General features: G+C 44.7%; 1 protein-coding gene across 1 annotated transcript in view; it reads right to left on the bottom strand.

Moving 5' to 3' along the window:
• Positions 1–6,005: 6,005 nt before the first annotated feature.
• HDAC11 (histone deacetylase 11) overlaps positions 6,006–18,621 on the bottom strand; it is a 130,201-nt gene continuing 117,585 nt past the window's right edge. The window contains exon 12 of the mRNA XM_039546054.1: positions 6,006–6,266. Coding sequence (XP_039401988.1) covers positions 6,261–6,266 — 6 coding nt within the window. The 3' untranslated portion in view covers positions 6,006–6,260. The remainder of the gene's footprint in view (positions 6,267–18,621) is intronic.

Here is an 18,621-nt window from a genome sequence, read left to right as displayed (position 1 = left end):
TAGTATAGTGCAAATGTGTTTTAAAATTCTGATAAACTTTCCTTTTTTTTTTTTAAAGGAATTGTTTTTTAATCAAACAGTTAAGCCTCTAAAGAAGGAATAATGTAAAATCTGATCCTATGCCTAACGTGATAGAATTTTTGTACTGAGCAGGTTATTTTAATACATTTGATTTTTCCCTCAACCACTTCGCATCCTGGAGGAGTAAATCATATGACAAAGTTTAAAGGGAATTTATTATATGGGTCAAGCAAAGTATTGCTATTTCCTCTGTGCAAATGGAAACACTAAATCATACATTTTTCTCACAGACAATATTTTGAAAAGCCTGTGTTTTTTTACATTTCAGTCTCAACTCTTCCCACAACCAAAGTTTATAAAGAAGGAATTCATGTTCTTAGGGCATTACCCTTCCAAATAACCAATTATCCCAAACACACCCCTGTTGAACAATGCAGACTTGTTCATCCAAAATAAATAACTGTCTTTTAATTAGAGATTTATTATCTTAACGTGCTTAGTTTCATTGCTGGCTTTGGTATAGATGTCCAGGTTTCACAATGAAGGAAAGTGAAAACAGACAAACCTTAAATCCCAAGAGTTACAAAATCCTATTAGATGGCAGATGGGAAAGATAATTAGCCTACAACTCAACCATCTCATGCTTAATTAGGGATCCCTTCACATCACATACATAGAATTCTACTTCTCTGCTTCATAACGTTACTAACTCTTCATTTTCAACCTTAAGTATTGTAAACTGGCAGGAAACAATATGGTCAGGGATTAAAAGTGCTCTTGAAATCTAGAGATGATAATGGCCCATATTCTCTGTATTCCAAGTGCTTTGTTCCACGCCAGCAGCATAAAGCAGTCCTAAAACTGGCGCAGCGGGCCAAGAAAGGATAATTCCAGTGTAAGAGAATGCTTTGATGGCAAAGAGACAGCATAATGGCTCCCACACCAACCTCCTTCCTTGCAGCTGGCAAAGGGGCTTACATGGGAGAGAAAAAAAGGCATGGCTAGGACTTACTGGCCCAAGTGTTCCCTGACTGCTACAGCAGCTAGTTGGGGCCATTGGCATCCAGTGTTATTTTAGAGTTTGCACATTTATGAATTCTACCTTCACATTGGGAACATGAGTCAAAGAACTATTCTCAGCCAATCAGCAAATAAAAACATAAGAGGCATCTTGTGTAGCCAGTCAAAACAGTTCAAATGCCAAATACTATATGCTAAAGGCAAAATTGATTTCAGTGCAAGACTGGACCAGAAGCCTGTAGCCTGTGCTGGGGTAGTGGGAAAGGATACTGAAAAAAAAAACTTGAGTACTATGGCCTATGGCTAAGATGGCATATTAATACAATTGTGATAAAAGATTACTGCTCCTTTAAGATGACCTAATGAGCTCAGATGGGGAACTTCAGAGGACATTCAGAAATGGTTTGCAGGTGGAATTTTTTAATAATAATTTTGAAAAAGGTCTGTTGGATCATTGTACATATTTATTTAAAAACAGAGCTTGCAGCATACTCTGATTCCAGGGATACAAGTTACTACTACCAAAGGGAAAATCCTTCCAGCCTTCATGTTCTGAAACCTCAGCTACTGCAGCTCCATATTTGTTGTTGTCATGCTTAGCTTCTAATAGTATTTCTGTTGTATTTACACATGGTTACTTCTTTAATAAATATATATTTTTTAAAAGGAAAAGAGATTGTTTCTGAAGATTCCATGATGATGGGTGCAGTGTGGGAACCTAAACAGAGTAAAACAGAACACTATGTTGCTAACTTTATGGCAGGAGGGAGCTTTTAACAAGCCATTTTAGATGCAATGCTCACTTATTAATCTGGCTATTAGGCAGAAATGATTTGACCTTCTGCAGGATCATGAGAAACATAAAGTAGATTATCTCCCAGCAAAGCAGTCTGAACAATGCCATGGACAAGTGCTGAAGAAAATCAAACCACTTTTGTGGGAGCATAGGAAGCGGTACTCAATTGATATCATGCAAAGTAGCAAATTTTTTTTTGATTTTTTTTTTGTCTAATGGATTTTTTCTAAGCAATGAGAGGAACAGAGCCAGCTCTTTGAATCTGCCAATCTTTTCAGGCTCTCCCTCTTAACCTGGGTCATCAGAACAAATCTTAAAGTTATAATGAACAAATCTTAAAGTTATAATCAGCCAATAGAAGGACACGCAAACAGCTGAATTGTTTCTCCCAAGCCTCACTAGAACCTTTATTAGCCTTTATTCCCTACAAGTTAGTAGATTTTTCCCTTTTTGGTGCAGAAGATTGCATCTTCCTGGTCATATCTGTGGTAAAAGACAAACATTTGCTTTCCATCGTTAGAAAGAACTGATTTACAGTTTCCAGGTCAAGGACTCAGAGGATTCTATCTCAGAATGATTTAGTCTGTCTATAATGCTATAATAACAGCATTCATCTCTCCAAGATGAACTGCAGAAGAAAATAAAAGTCTAAGTAGATATTACTCCAATTTCAAACCTAGAAATTTAACTGCTATGAGAAGAATGACCCCATCTTCCCTCATCTGTTGATTTAAAGCATCACTGTCTGATTACTTGCACTAAAACAACATTGTGGAACTGCACATTTCTGAAGGGAAGGTCTCCCAAACATTCACAATTTCCCATATCTACTATTGTTTTGTCATGTCCATGGTATGGTAATTATTTTTTTTTTTACTAGAAATCTCTCAGTGGTGAAAACGAAATCCAATCCAACCTTCTGCACATCATGCTTGTTAGGGAAACATATAATAAATCAAGCCCAACATTGCTGACAATGTCCTTGGCATTACTTCATAGATGTATATTGTCCATACCTAGGCTGAAGTTTTCCCTGCCCTTATCTGAGAAAGAAAGGACTTTCATTTAAGCTAAGCCTTCTGACAAAGCACCCCAGTCATAATGAATTATAATATCTCAACTCTTTTTTTTAACTGAGCGGCACTTAATAAGCTAATGATTCAGATAGTTTAGAACATAATCACGTGTAGTCATATCTGCCTTTGTGCTCCCAGGTAGTGCAGGTAGATCAAAATAGCATAAGACAATAGGGGCTACTGAAGATGCACTGCAAACACAAGTCTAACAAGGTGTGAAAGATTCCTCTTTGTATTATCATACACTAAATGGGCCCGAAGAGTAGTGAACGGTACTCTTTGGGGAAGGCCGAAGGGTTGGCATCTAGATTTTACCTGTAATCTGAAAGTGTTTAATTTTAATAAAGAGTATGAGGAAATTAAGCCTGGAAAGGATACTGTATGCATAGCTCTCTGTTTGTGAACAACCTGCAAATTGCTTCATTGAAGCCTAAAAAACCTTAACTTTTCTTACATTACAAAAAACAGCTTCTCAATTTTTAATTGAAAAGAGTATAAGAAATGGAGGTGGTAATTATTTCAGGTGCTTTTTTCTGCACTCCTTATTCAGTGACTCAGCTTTGTTTTCCAAGCTAATAATTTGTTCAGACTATTAGTCAAGGGCCTCGAGTATTTAAAAGTAAGATAGAACTAATATAACTATATTGTGAAGGGCTGACATCTATTGTGGCCTGATACCTGATTTAGACACTTACTTAGTTTACTGGAGTCAGACTATGACGGTGAATTGTTGGTTTTTTAAATAATTTACAATCACATGTGCCTGCAAATATTTCTATAATCCACCATCATCAGCGTAGCCATGCAATACTAATCCCTGTAATCAGAGCCTGTTGGCCCAGTAGGTTGTGTTTAAAATGCAACCTTTACCTTTGCACATGCTTATTTTGTGCATACCCTTTGCCAGTACAAACAATATTTGCGTGAGCAAACAGAGCAAACTAAAATGTGCATGTATAAAGTAACATGCACCCAAATAAGAGGTTTGGCAACCTTTTATTCCCATTAGCTGTTCCCCTGTAAAACAATAATTTCAGAAAATTTGGACATGTATATTTTCTATTTGAAAATCCAGTAAAACCTTTTAATGAAAAATCTGAGCAGGTCACTTCATTTCTAAAAGCACAGTTATAGCAGTGTGCATGTGCAGCACCTTTCCCCAAAAATATTTCATAAGGATTTTTAAGACAGAGACCGATCTGTATTCCCTTTGAAACTTTCAGGTACAACGAGATTGCACCCTTTATTGAGTTGTTCAATAACACCAAGAGACAAGGAACCACAACATCTCAAAATGATAGTCGCAGCTCTCACACTGTTGCATGAGGAATTTTTCTCTGTCTACAAACCCCATGAGAATTAAATTAAATTAATAGGAAAACCTCCACGTTTACTGTAAGTAATTACATAGTTGTGAGAAGCCAATACAAGCAAGGAGATTCATAATTAAGGCTGACACTCCAACTTTAACTACTGTATTAAAAAAGATATTACAAGCAGTCCAATACCATGCATAGTGTGACATATGCAATTCCAATGCAGAACAGGATAAACTGAGGGCAGAAACTCAGCCTTCCTTTTGAATTAGCTTCCTTTTGCTACTTTAAGTCACAGTCCAAGCAGAGAATAACAAATATTTACGTTAATATGGCATAAATACTTGCAGGGTAAAATGGTCAAAAGTGCCTATGTGGTTTAGGACACTAAATCCCACTGACTTTTAATAGGGCTTAGGCACCTATATCACTTAGGTGCTTTGAAAATTTTACCCATGACTTTTTACTGACTTATGTTAGACACTTTTGGGAGTGAGTTAAAAGAGCACAGGCTGATCATGGGATAATTCGCATTCCTAAAGTTAGGTATGAGCTAAATTATCTTGTTGAATTTGTGCCTAATAATTTAGACCATCTTCACTTCAGTCAATGGAGCTACATCAGTATTACTGAGAAGAACTGGGCCCTTCATTTTGCCTTGGAAAGCTATAATAAAAGGCATCTTTCATAACACTAATTCAGTTACTATGAACTTCTGACAAACAGCAAATCTCTGCATGTAATTGTACTTATTCCCAACACTTACAAACCAAAGTACATGTCAGAACACCATCAAATAAGAATAAAACCCTCAGATGGCATTAAATCACACTTTACTAGTTATTTCAACCTTGCCATTTAATGAATGATAAATTCAGAAAACCAGGAGACCTTTCTGTGATAACCGCTTATCTTGTTTGTACTTGGCCAGTGATGGTCACACAGTTTCATTTCTTTTAAATAAATCAAGTGAGAAATGAGCAAAGCAACATGGGAAATCTATATAGAAAACAGTTGCTTCATGGATGTATATAAAGATAAATGCAAAGCATTACACAACAGCATATAAGTCTGGTCAATTAAATGGTATTTTGTGGTCATGGTCACAGTTATGATATGGTTAATCTGAAAAACCCTAATTCCAGTATCTAGATACAAGATCACGAGTTGATAATCACAATAAGCTATGTGAAATCTTCTTGATGGACTAAGGAAACTGTGTAATGTCTTCTCATAATGTTGTCATTAATCAATTCCTGTTTTAATATTCTACTCCCTAAAGACTAAGTAAATATAGGCCAGAAAAAATATAAAGAAAATTCTTGTCTTTTATAATATCCGTTGCACATTTTAGTATATTCTTTTTTATCATAGGGTTTGTTACTAAGTACTATTAATACCTGCTCCGGCTGTTAATTAAGATTGGTTTGAGTAGATTATATATCAGTTCTGCAGACAAATAAACTAGACTAAGTTAATTTCTGCTTAGGGTTGCCAGCCCTCCAGGATTGTCCTGGAGTCTCCAGGAATTAAAGATTAATTTTTAATTAAAGATTATATCATGTGATGAAAACTCCAGGAATACAGCCAACCAAAATTGGCAACCCTACTTCTGCTGTTTTCCAACTTGTCAATAAAGTGTCCCTAACAAGCAAGTTTTAATATTAAGAACTCTTATAATTCTTGCAGCATCAGTAACTTTCTAAGTAAAGAATTAAACAATATATCAATAGCAAGGACATTTAAAATTACTCACAATAAAAGTCCAGTGGAGGAAATGCATTGCTTTATTTATCTTTTGTGTGTCTATCACCTTTGCAACACATAGGGAGAAATGTTTTTATTAGCTAATAATCTACTTGATGCACATATACATCAATAAATAAGTAGTTTTATGCAAAGGTTGTGTGGTAAGGAATCAATCGTGAACCAAACTTGTGGGATGTATAGCTACCTCTCCAATAATAAGAACAAGGCTGCGTTCTCCCTATGGTGCCATAACTTGAAAACGGTAAGCCTCCAACTTAATGTTTAAATCTAGAAAAAAATAAAAAATAAGGGACATAAGATTATCATAATCCAATATATTTACAAGGTACAGAGAGCATGCATGGGATGGGGTAAAGGAAGTAGAATCAATGCCAAAAATTTGGCTTTTCTCTTTTTAATACAAGAACAGCTAGAACTTGTTGCTTCGTTTACTTTTCTACCATTTTAAAATATTCCTTTGACTTTCAGTATTTATAGCTGTCAACGCCATTCAATAGATTCATATTTGCAGATTCTAAGGTCAGAAGGGACCACTGGATCATCTAGGCTGATCTTCAGTATAGCACAGGCCACTCCCCAAAATAATTCCTAGAGCAGATCTTTTAGAAAAACATCCAATCGTAATTTAAAAATAATTGGACATGAATTTTGTTTCTAGTTTTATGTACCTCAACATGAAACTTCATGGCACTGATATCGTTCTTACAGCTGAGAGTACCATCATGCACATTTGTTTGCGGGACTTCATCCTCTGCTCCCACCAGGCTATCTACAGTTTAAATTCTCTCTCCTTTCTCAAAGCATTTCTCTGTAATCTCTAAACTATATTTAGTATTGCTAAAGCAAACAATCAACAGTTTAACACAACAAATCTATCTAATGAAAGAGGGACTCAGGAAATGGTGGGGGGGTGGGGTACCGGGGGATGGTTGGGGAGGGAGTCTCAGGGGGGAAGTGAGGGGACAAGGAGCAGGATGGGTCGGGGATTCTGAGTGGGACAGTCGGGGGCAGGAAGTGGATGGGGGTCGGATAGGGGGCAGGGCCAGGCTGTTTGGGGAGGCACAGCCTTCCCTACCCTAAAGCTCATTCAGCAGTTTGTGTTAAATAGCTGTCTGCAAGCCTCAAAGAGCCAAGCTGTTATATTTCCATGGGGGAGGGATCACATGAGAAGAGCAATATCCTACACTACCTACTTCCTTCCCAACCCTACCAAGGGAGACCCCCCTCCTCTGCATTCCCCGAGGCTCCAAAGGGGTTAATTCAGTGGTTCTCAAACTTTTGTACTGGTGACCCCTTTTACATAGCAAACCTCAGAGTGTGACCCCCCCCTTATAAATTAAAAACACTTTTAAAATATATTTAACACTATTATAAATGCTGGAGGCAAAGCGGGGTTTGAGCCGGAGGCTGACAGCTCACAACCCCCAGTAATAACCTTGTGACCCCCTGAGGGGTCCCGACCCCCAGTTTGAGAACCCCTGGGTTCATTTAATTTTAGCACCCTGTGTCTATTCACATGCATGTGCTATTTTGAGCATTTCAATTTTCACAACATAGGCTCATCCCAGATTATGGAACAAGCTCAAATGCTCAGTTTGTGGAGTATGTACATAGGCTATACTAAAGACAAACCCACAGTAATCGTCTCCAGTTTGTGAGGAACCCCATGGAGCCAGTCTCTAGGAAACAGATACATTCATGGAGGTTAAGTCCATTAATGGCTATTAGTCAGGATGGGTAAGGAATGGTGTCCTTAGCCTCTGCTTGTCAGAGGGTGGAGATGGATGGCAGGAGAGAGATCACTTGATCATTACCTGTTAGGTTCACTCCCTCTGGGGCACCTGGCATTGGCCACTGTCGGTAGACAGGCTACTGGGCTGGATGGACCTTTGGTCTGACCCAGTATGGCTGTTTTTATGTTCTAAGATCAATTAACTCAAAGTTATTGAGTCAAGAGACAGATACGAGTCAAGGAAGCCAGCAGAGTATCAGAAACCTGGAAAAATCTCTGACTGGATGGGCTCAGGTGTTTGGTCACAAGCTGAGGTGGTTCAAAAGTTTTGGATTTTTTTTAAGCAGAAATTTTTATTGTTTCTTTAAATAAACACAGCAAGCAGCAAATATTTGGCCACACACTTATGAAACCCCAAACCATGTTCAGGTTTTGGCAGATTAATTTCAGCTTTTCAATTAAAAAAACCACAACAAATTTTGAAGGAAAGCAGACATCTTCTGTGATTTTTTTCTGCTTTTTAAAAAACCCTAGTTTTCGATCCAAAAAAAGTTTTGACGGAAAATATTTGTCCAGCCCTTTTAATGAGTTTTAGTGCCTTTTAGCACTAGCTGATGCTGAGAACCAGTGATACCTTGTAAAGATGACTTGAAAAGAAGTTTTCTCAAAACTGGGTTTGTGCCGAGATGCGGAAGGTTTTTAAATGTTTATTTTTCCCAGGGCTGCCCAGGGAAGGGGAGGCGGCAAGTGGGGCAATTTGCCTCGGGCCCCATGAGAATATAGTATTCTATAGTATTGCAACTTTTTTTTATGCCCCAGGCCCCCTGAATCCTCTGGGCAGCCCTGCTAAAGTCAGGATACATTCAATAGGACTACTCCCAGGCTTCAACTTAAGCTTATGTTTAAGTGTTTTGCTGCTTTGAGGCCTGAGTTAAGACTGCAGCTGATAGTCAGTTTAAGCACAATCTTATAAACTTTATACTAGAAATCGTTGGAATCAGCAACTAATATTTGAAATAAATTATTGCTCAAATCTCATGATGTTCAAATAATTAACTAACTGTGTCTGCTTTGAAAAAAGAAAACAATTCTAACTGATACTATCCAGTGTTTTAGAACCTATTATAGTCTTTGCTTCTGAACCTTTCACTTTCACTTATGCCCATGTAGAAGTGAGCAGCTCTGCATCTTTTTACACCATAAGAACTATGGTAGTCACGTCACCTGTAGTAACACTTCTTTAAACCTGTTTTTTATTAGTCTGCACTTCCAGGTTTACCACAGGATATGGTCTCGGCAAAGAGACTTGTAAAGTGACTCTGGCATCATTTATGGTAACAGTCTGAGACAAGTATAACGTTTTCAAGCCAAGAACTGTCAAATACACTCCTTTCCGAAACACCCACAAAAATAGCTCTGTCTGCTTCAGATAATGTATTGGAGTTGATTTTTATTTGAAAGGAACACCAGCTTAAAATCTAAGCAGTTTAAAAACACAGTTATTATTGCTAAACATTGTATTAAGGCAGCGCCCAAAGCTCCCATGCGGACTGGGAACCCATGGTGCTGGGCCTTGTACAAACACAAGGAAGAGCCAACAGGAGCTGCTGGGTGCTCTCAGGTCAAACCAGACCAGTGTTTTTAAGCACCTAAGTATGGATTGACGATCCTGGCTTTAAGCCCCCATTCTTAAAAACCTTACCCATTAGCTGTATGCAGGAGACAGGAAGTTAGAGGAAGGAAGAAGTCAAGGTCACAAGCACAGAAAAGGAAAATTATTTTGGTGGCAATATCCTCTGATGGACTGTGGTGGTGGAAGGTGGGAAAGAGGGAGGCCAGGGAAGAACAGTCATCACATGAAATAACTAGGCTGTGGACTAATGTCTTGGGAGCTGGGGGAGTGAGTATAGTGTGAATGCTATGGAGAGATCCTGCCTTATTCCTTGCACGGCAGCAAAGAAAGGCTTCCCGCACCATCTGCATTCATCCCTGTGCACTACGGCAGTAGAGGGCAAGCTGCAGCCTTTTATTTGTAATGAGCTTTTCATTGCCCTCTATGTTGATGACTCAGCAAATACTTTTTCTTCAATTCAAATTGCTCTCTCTCTGCCTGTGATGCAAATCAGGGCAAAGTCATGGAACAAATGAGACATTTTTATCACTGCAGGTTTTACTTCTTGGTTATAGGTTTTGTTGCAAACTTCTTTAGACCTCAAAACTGAAAGAAAATGGACAGATTCCTTAGCACTTACAATGTACTGTATCTACACATGATTTGATATATTTAAGGCTTAATTATAAGACGTTAAAAAGAAGGCAGAAATTTCCACCATATGTTTTTAAAATGCAGTATTCGGTTTATGTCACAGAAAAACTTGTAAACTTGAAAAAATGACTGTATACTCATTACCTGCCTAAAATAGTCAATTCTCTTGCGGTTTCCATAAAAAGAATTACATCACAATTGGAAAGATATACAGAATTGATCCAAAGATTGGCTTTTATTGGTGAAAAAAATTAACTACCTTTATATCTGAGAATATGCAATTTAACGCATTATCTGTAACACTAGGATTCAGTGTGGAAGGAAAAAGTAACAGATGAAGACTGTTGCGGTTCCACATACCATTGAGTTGACAAAATATAAGTGTTGTATTTGTAACGTGTTCAATATCTCCTACAACTGGCTGACTTTCTGCGACTGCTGTTCTTAATTCAACTCCAGGCAAAATGTTGGTCTTGGGTAAAACCAATGTAATGAGAATCAGAATTGGGACCCATCATGCCCATTCAGAACCACAGCCCCACCACATTTATTTCCGATGCCTATTCAATTTTTCCCATGAAAGCAGCTTGGCCTTTTCCCACAATATTTTGAATTTGGTTTCAGAAAATAATTACAGTATTATACTCAGCACACTGTATGTTCAAAGTGCTGCATTAAAATAAGGGCTAAATTGTGGCTTTACTACAAGCCCCATGTAAAGGGCAGCAGCATCACTGCACTGATGCGGCAGCAGGACGGAATCAGATTGTCACTCAGGCCACCACCCGATTTCCAGTTTTGCCCCTTGCTCTGGTGTAAAGGGGCCTTAATGAGAACCAGGCCCAATATGCTCAGTGTCCAATAGAAACTAGGACTTCATGTAGCTCTCCAAGACCATTAGCAGTCTCTGGAGGGAGCCTCCTCCATCTCTGTGAGTAGAGAGATTGGTTACACTAGTATGGTCTGACTAAAGAAAGTGGCGGGGGAGGAGGAGGGAAGTAGGGGTGTGGAAGAGGAAATCCAATAGGCCTTCAAAAAGGCAACCTGCCCCCTCAAAGTTCCACAGTACTAGCACTATGAGCTGAACTATGTCATTGGACATTCTGGAGGGTGTTAGTCTGGGACGACACAGTTTGCAAACTCTGGGCCTGATCCTGATTGTTGCTGAGCACCTGCAACTTCCACTGAATTCAGTGCAAGTTACAAGTGTTCAGCACCTCTCAGGATCAGCCCCTCTGTTACTGCTTCTGATCTGCTGGGCACTGCAGAGCCATCTAGAATCATAGAATATTAGGGTTTGAAGAGACCTCAGGAAGTCATCTAGTCCAACCCCCTGCTCAAAGCAGGACCAACACCAACTAAATTATCCCACCCAGGGCTTTGTCAAGCCGGGCCTTAAAAAACAATAAGAATGGAGATTCCACCACCGCCCTAGATAACCCATTCCAGTGCTTCGCCACCCTCCTAGTGAAATAGTGTTACCTAATATCCAACCTAGACCTCCCCCAGTGCAACTTGAGACCATTGCTCCTTGTTTGGTCATCTTCCATCACTGAGAACAGCCGAGCTCCATCCTCTTTGGAACCTCCCTTCCGGTAGTTGAAGGCTGCTATCAAATCCCCTCTCACTCTTCTCTTCTGTAGACTAAATAAGCCCAGTTCCCTCAGCCTCTCCTTGTAAGTCATTTGCCCCAGCCCTCTAATCATTTTTGTTGCTCTCCGCTGGACTCTTTCCAATTTGTCATCCCTTCTGTAGTGGGGGGACCAAAACTGGATGCAATACTCCAGATGTGGCCTCACCAGTGCCAAATAGAGGGAAATAATCACTTCCCTCGATCTGCTGGCAATGCTCCTACTAATGCAGCCCAATATGCCGTTGGCCTTCTTGGCAACGAGGGCACACTCTAATCCCCAGGTCCTTTTCTGCAGAACTGCTGCTTAGCTAGTCGGTCCCCAGCCTGTAGTGGTGCATGGGATTCTTCCTTCCTAAGTGCAGGATTCTGCACTTGTCCTTGTTGAACCTCTTTTGGCCCAATCCTCCAATTTGTCTAGGTCACTCTGGACCTTATCCCTACCCTCCAGCGTATCTACCTCTCCCACCAGCTTAGTGTCATCTGTGAACTTGCTGAGGGTGCATATATCTAGTTGATATTAAAGAAAATTATCGTACTTAGGGAAAAAATAACAAGGGAAAAAAGAATATGTTTGCAATTATACAACAATAACTGGCATAGCACATCAGCAGCAAGCTCCTAAATCTTAAATCTATCTGAACTCAGCAAATGCCATCAGTTCCTGGCAGCAGTACCAGACTGGTCAAAGACTGAATTATCATTTTATTAGTTTCTGGATCACAGCTAGAAGAGGAAAGCTCTCCCCAAAGTAGCTGCTTCAAGAGAGGGCAACTGGAGTAAATTTCTCTCACTTGGCACTTTGTACTGGGGTCATTTCACAGACTAGGAGAAGATGGCTGAAACTACAATGTGTGGGGCTAGTGATTAAGACAAGATAGACTTGTGTGTGAGTTATCAGAGGGGTAGCCGTGTTAGTCTGGATCTGTAAAAGCAGCAAAGAATCCTGTGGCACCTTATAGACTAACAGACGTTTTAGAGCATGAGCTTTCGTGGGTGAATACCCACTTCGTCAGATGCAAGTAGTGGAAATTTCCAGGGGCAGGTATATATATGCAAGCAAGAAGCAAGCTAGAGATAACGAGGTTAGTTCAATCAGGGAGGATGAGGCCCTGTTCTAGCAGTTGAGGTGTGAAAACCAAGGGAGGAGAAACTGGTTCTGTAGCTGGCAAGCCATTCACAGTCTTTGTTTAATCCTGAGCTGATGGTGTCAAATTTGTAGATGAACTGAAGCTCAGCAGTTTCTCTCTGAAGTCTGTGTGTGAGTGTGCGTGTGTGTGTGTGTGTGTGAGAGAGAGAGAGAGAGAGAGAGAGAGAGAGAGAATAAATAGCTGGCCGTGTGTGTGTATGAGAAAGAAAGAAAGAAAATAAATAGCTGACCATGGCAACAAGATTCAAAAGTGACTTCAGAACTCCCAGACCCATGAACCTGTGGGGGGAGTAGTAAAAAGAAGAGTCTGAAAATGAAGTACAATGTACAGACTTCAGTCTGGATTCCATCTCCCAAAGGAAGGAAGAAGACATGGCCAACACCATTTCTCTTATAGCCTCTCTTTGCTGAGCAATATCTGACATATCTCAGGCAAACAAGTGTTGCAATTACATTTGGCATCAAAGGGGAAAATGAGGTTAGGGAAAAGAGGTGGAGATAGAAGCATAGGCGGCAGGTTTGTATAATTTTTGGTGGGGCCCAAAATGGTGGTGCCCCCCCCGCTCCCACCCTGTAAGCCGATATAAAATGAAGCTATAACGGGTCAGTGCCACAAGATTACAAGGGTCAATTAAAAGTGGAAAGTCAGAAGCAGCACTTGCCTACTTCAATATACAGTATTATATTTTGTTGCACTTGTTGTGATGAAGTGGGAATGTTAATATTTTCTCTGAATACTGTGTGGGTGCCTCAGTTTCCCCTGCAAGATGCCAACTGAAGGTGTTGGGGACAAAGAGATCAGGTGGCCTCCTTGTCCGGAAGAGACACAGAGGCCAGAGGAGGGAGTGTCAGTTTGGAGCTGGCTGGGGAAATGGGGAGAGACCCAGAACTTGGTTCTGGGCTCCCCACCCCCTAAGATAGACCTGACAGAGGGGTTCTGTTTTCTGTACCAACAAGCTCTGTTTAAACTGTGTTCCCGTCATCTCATAGACTCATAGACTTTAAGGTCAGAAGGGACCATTATGATCATCTAGTCTGACCTCCTGCACAATACAGCCCACAGAATCTCACCCACCCACTCCTGTAATAAACCTCTAACCTATGTCTTAGTTACTGTATTGAAGTCCTCAAATCGTGGTTTAAAGACCTCAAGGTGCAGAGAATCCTCCAGCAAGTGACCAGTGCCCCACGCTGCAGAGGAAGGCAACAAACCTCCAGGACCTCTGCCAATCTGCCCTGGAAGAAAATTCCTTCCCGACCCCAAATATGGTGATCAGTTAAACCCTGAGCATGTGGGCAAGACTCACCAGCCAGCACCCAAGAAAGAATTCTCTGTAGTAACTCAGATCTCATCCCAGACCATTGGGCATATTTACCTGCAAACCTTCTGTTTTACTGTCTGGCTGAGAGTCACATCTGACTGCGGAGTTGGGGTGCAGGGACCTCTGGTTGCCCCAGGACCCGCCTGGGCAGACTCGCTGTGGAAAGTGCATGATGTGGAAGGGCAAGCTGAATGCTCTGAGGTCAGACCCAGGAAGGTGTAAGCTTCTTGCCCTGGAGACAGTATGCTCCGAGAGAGGAGGCTCCCCCAGAGTCCTGACTGGCTTTGTATGGAGTTGTTCCAAAGCATCACAGCATCCCCTTCCACACCATGCACTTCCCAGAAGTCCGCACAGGCACTGACACTCCCTCCTCTGGCCTTTGTCTCTTTTCCAGGCATTAGGAGGCCACCCGATCTCTCTGTTTTCCAACACCTTCAGTTGGCACCTTGCAGGGGAAACTGATTTGGGAGAAATGAAGTAAAAGCTGCCCAAACGGAGCTTGAATTTTGAGGTGTTCAAATCTGGAAGGCAGGTGCTGGGGGTGGGAGAGGGCTGTGGGCTCCATGGGGGAGCATGGCAGCAACTGTCTGGAGCTGCATGGAGCCAGACACGCTGGTCTGAGTGGCACAGTAAGCAGTTTGGGGGTTGGAGAAGGGGTAGGGGTTCGGGGGCAGTCAAGGGACAAGCAGCAGGGGGTTGGATGGGGCAGAGGTTCGGAGGGGCAGTCAGGGGACAGGCAGCAATTGGATAGGCATGGGAGTCCAGGAGGTTTATCAGGGGACAGGTAGGGGGTGGGGTCCTGGGGGGAAGTTGGGTGGAGTCTCAGGAGGGGGCTGTTGGGGACAAGGAGAAGGGAGGCTTAGATAGGGGCTGGGGTCCCAAGGGGCAGTTAGGGGCAGGGGTCTTGGGAGGGGGTAATCGGGGGACAAGGACCAGTGATGCTTAGATAGGGGGTGGGGGTCCTGAGGGGCAATTGGGGCAGGGGTCTGGGGAGGGAAATCAGCGGCCAGGGGCTGGGATTCAAAGGGCTCTGGGCTGCTGGCAGCCGCGGGGAGCCCTGAGTCCTTTAAATCCCAGCCGCGGCCGGGAGTCAGAGGGCTCTGCGCTGCCCGCAGGCTTTGCGGCGGCGGCTGGGATTTAAAGGGCTCAGGGCTCCCCGCGGCTGCCAGCCGCCCCGAGCCCTTTGAATCCCCGCCCCAGGCCGCTGATTGCCCCCGCCCCCGACCCCGGCCCCAATTGCCCCTCAGCACCCCCCCCCCCTACCTAAGCACCACTGGTCCTCGTCCCCCGATTACCCCCTCCCCAGACAACTGCCCCTTGTACCCCCAGCCCCTATCCAAGCCCCCCTTCCCTTGTCCCCAACAGCCCCTCCTGAGACCCCAACCAACTTCCCCAGGACCCCACCCCCCTACCCGTCCCCTGATAAGCCCCCTGGACTCCCATGCCTATCCAATTGCTGCCTGTCCCCTGACTGCCCCTCTGAACCTCTGCCCCATCCAACCCCCCCTGCTCCTTGTCCCTTGACTGCCCCCCGGAACCTCCTACCCCTTCTCCAACCCCCAAACCGCTTACTATGCCACTCAGACCAGCATGTCTGGCTCGGTGCAGCTCCAGACAGTTGCTGCCATGCTCCCCCATGGAGCCCACAGCCCTCTTCCACCCCCAGCACCTGCCTTCCAGATTTGAACACCTCAAAATTCAGGAGTGTCAAGCTCTGTTTGGGCAGCTTTTACTTCATTTCTCCCAAATCAAATATACTGATCCACTGTAACTTGCTGTAGAAAAAGTAGGATAAAATTGAGCAAGAAATGCTTATTAGCACTGGAATTGCTACTTTCAACAGCCATTGCCTTTTTGTTTGTTTGAAAGGAAGACAGTGAGATTGCATTGGCAAATTCCCCATAGAAAGAAAGAGTGGAACAAAAGAATAAAAGACGGTTACTCACCGTAGTAACTGTTGTTCTTCGAGATGTGTTGCTCCTATCCATTCCAGTTAGGTGTGCGCGCCGCGCGTGCACGGCATCTCGGAACTTTTTTACCCTAGCAACTCCGGCGGGCCAGCTGGCGGCCCCTGGAGTGGCGCCGGTATGGCGCCTGTTATATACCCCAGCCGGCCCGTCCGCTCCTCAGTTCCTTCTTGCCGGCTACTCCGACACTGGGGAAGGAGGGCGGGTCTGGAATGGATAGGAGCAACACATCTCGAAGAACAACAGTTACTACGGTGAGTAACCGTCTTTTCTTCTTCGAGTGATTGCTCCTATGCATTCCAGTTAGGTGATTCCCAAGCCTTACCTAGGCGGTGGGGTCGGAGTGAGACGTGGCGGAGTGTAATACCGCGGAGCCAAAGGCTGCGTCGTCTCGAGACTGCTGCACCAAGGCGTAGTGGGAGGCGAAGGTGTGGTCCGAAGACCAGGTGGCCGCTCGACAGATGTCCTGGATGGGGACATGAGCCAGGAAGGCGGCCGACAAGGCGTGCGCTCTCGTGGAGTGTGCAGTGAGGCGGCATGGCGGCACGCGAGCCAGCTCGTAGCAGGTCCGGATACACGCAGTGACCCAGGAGGAAATCCGTTGAGAGGATATCAGCTCGCCTTTCATGCGGTCAGCAACCGCTACGAATAGCTGAGGCGAGCGCCGGAAGGGCTTAGTCCGCTCGATGTAGAAAGCAAGCGCCCTGCAGACGTCGAGGGAGTGCAGCTGTTGTTCCCGAGGCGAGGCATGCGGCTTCGGGAAGAACACCGGGAGGAAGATCTCCTGGTTGAGGTGGAAGGCTGACACCACCTTTGGGAGGAAGGCCGGATGTGGTCGAAGCTGCACCTTGTCCGCGTGGAAGACGGTGTATGGCGGACTAACCATCAAAGCGCGGAGCTCAGAGACTCGCCTCGCTGATGTAATGGCGACGAGGAAGGCCATCTTCCAGGAGAGGTAGAGCAGGGAGCACGTGGCTAAGGGCTCGAAAGGAGGACCCATCAGCTTGGCCAGCACGAGATTCAAATCCCAGGTCGGGGCAGGGCGCCGCACCGGCAGGTACAAGCGGTCCAGGCCTTTGAGGAAGCGGGAAATCATCTGGTTAGAGAAGATGGACCGACCTTCCACGGATGGACGAAAGGCAGACACTGCTGCCAGGTGAACTCTCAAGGAGGAGACCGCAAGACCTTGCTCCTTAAGGTACCAGAGGTAGTCCAGGATGGTAGGGACAGGGACGATGAAGGGATTGAGGCCTCAATGGTCACACCAGAGCGCGAACCGCTTCCATTTTGCCAGATAGGTGGAGCGAGTGGAAGGCTTTCTGCTCTCTAGCAGGACTTGCTGAACTGCAGCGGAACAGCCCCTCTCCGCGTGGGTCAACCACTCAGGTACCAAGCTGTAAGATGGAGGGACTGCAGGTTCGGATGGCGGAGTCTGCCGAAGTCCTGGGTGATGAGGTCCGGCCACAACGGAAGGAGGATGGGATCCTGAACAGAGAGCTCGAGCAGCAGGGAGTACCAATGCTGCCTCGGCCAGGCCAGAGCTACGAGAATGACGGTGGCTCTGTCCCTCCGAAGCTTCTGTAAGACTCGATGGACGAGCGGGAATGGAGGGAAGGCATAGAGGAGGTGATCCTTCCAGGAATACAGGAAGGCGTCCGACGGATCCCGGCGCGTGACCCCGGAATGAGCAGAACAGGTGGCACTTCCTGTTCGCCTTGGATGCGAATAGGTCTACTTGGGGAAACCCCCACCTGCGGAAGATTGTGTGCACGACGTCGGGACGGAGAGACCACTCGTGGGAGAAGAAAGACCTGCTGAGATGATCGGCCAGCGTGTTCTGTACTCCCGGAAGAAAGGACGCTTCTAGGTGAATGGAGTGGGTCACGCAGAAGTCCCACAGGAGCATCGCCTCCTTGCAGAGGAGGGAAGAGCGGGCTCCACCCTGCTTGTTCACGTAGAACATTGCTGATGTATTGTCCGTGAACACTGTCACACAGCGGCCTTGCAGGTGGGTGCAGAAGGTGCGACAGGCCAGACGGATCGCTCGCAGCTCGCGGACATTGATGTGCAGAGCGAGCTCCTGGGGCGACCACAGGCCTTGGGTGTGAAGATCGCCCAGGTGAGCTCCCCAACCGAGCGCTGAGGCATCCGTGGTCAGAGTGGCGGACGGGCGAGGAGGATGGAACAGTACTCCCGCACAGACATGCTCTGGGTCTAGCCACCAGCTGAGGGACTCGAGGGTTGTCCTGGAGACTGTGACCACCATATCGATGGGATCTCGATGCGGCCGGTACACCGACGCAAGCCAAGTCTGGAATGGGCGGAGGTGAAGCCGCGCGTAGGCGGTGACGTACGTGCATGATGCCATGTGGCCCAGGAGGCGGAGGCAGGAGCGCACCGTCGTAGTTGGGAAGGAGACGAGGTCCCAGATGAGGGAGACCATCGTCTGATGTCGAGATCGCGGTAGGCAAGCCCGGGCCAACGAGGAGTCGAGGACCGCTCCAATGAACTCTACCCGCTGCGACAGGATCAAGGTGGACTTCTCGGTGTTGATG

The sequence above is a fragment of the Mauremys reevesii genome, linkage group 7 (genome assembly GCF_016161935.1).
Source record: "Mauremys reevesii isolate NIE-2019 linkage group 7, ASM1616193v1, whole genome shotgun sequence".
Lineage (NCBI taxonomy): Eukaryota > Metazoa > Chordata > Testudines > Geoemydidae > Mauremys > Mauremys reevesii.
Note: the sequence above shows the minus strand (reverse complement) of the source record. Positions and strands in the feature narration are given on the sequence as shown.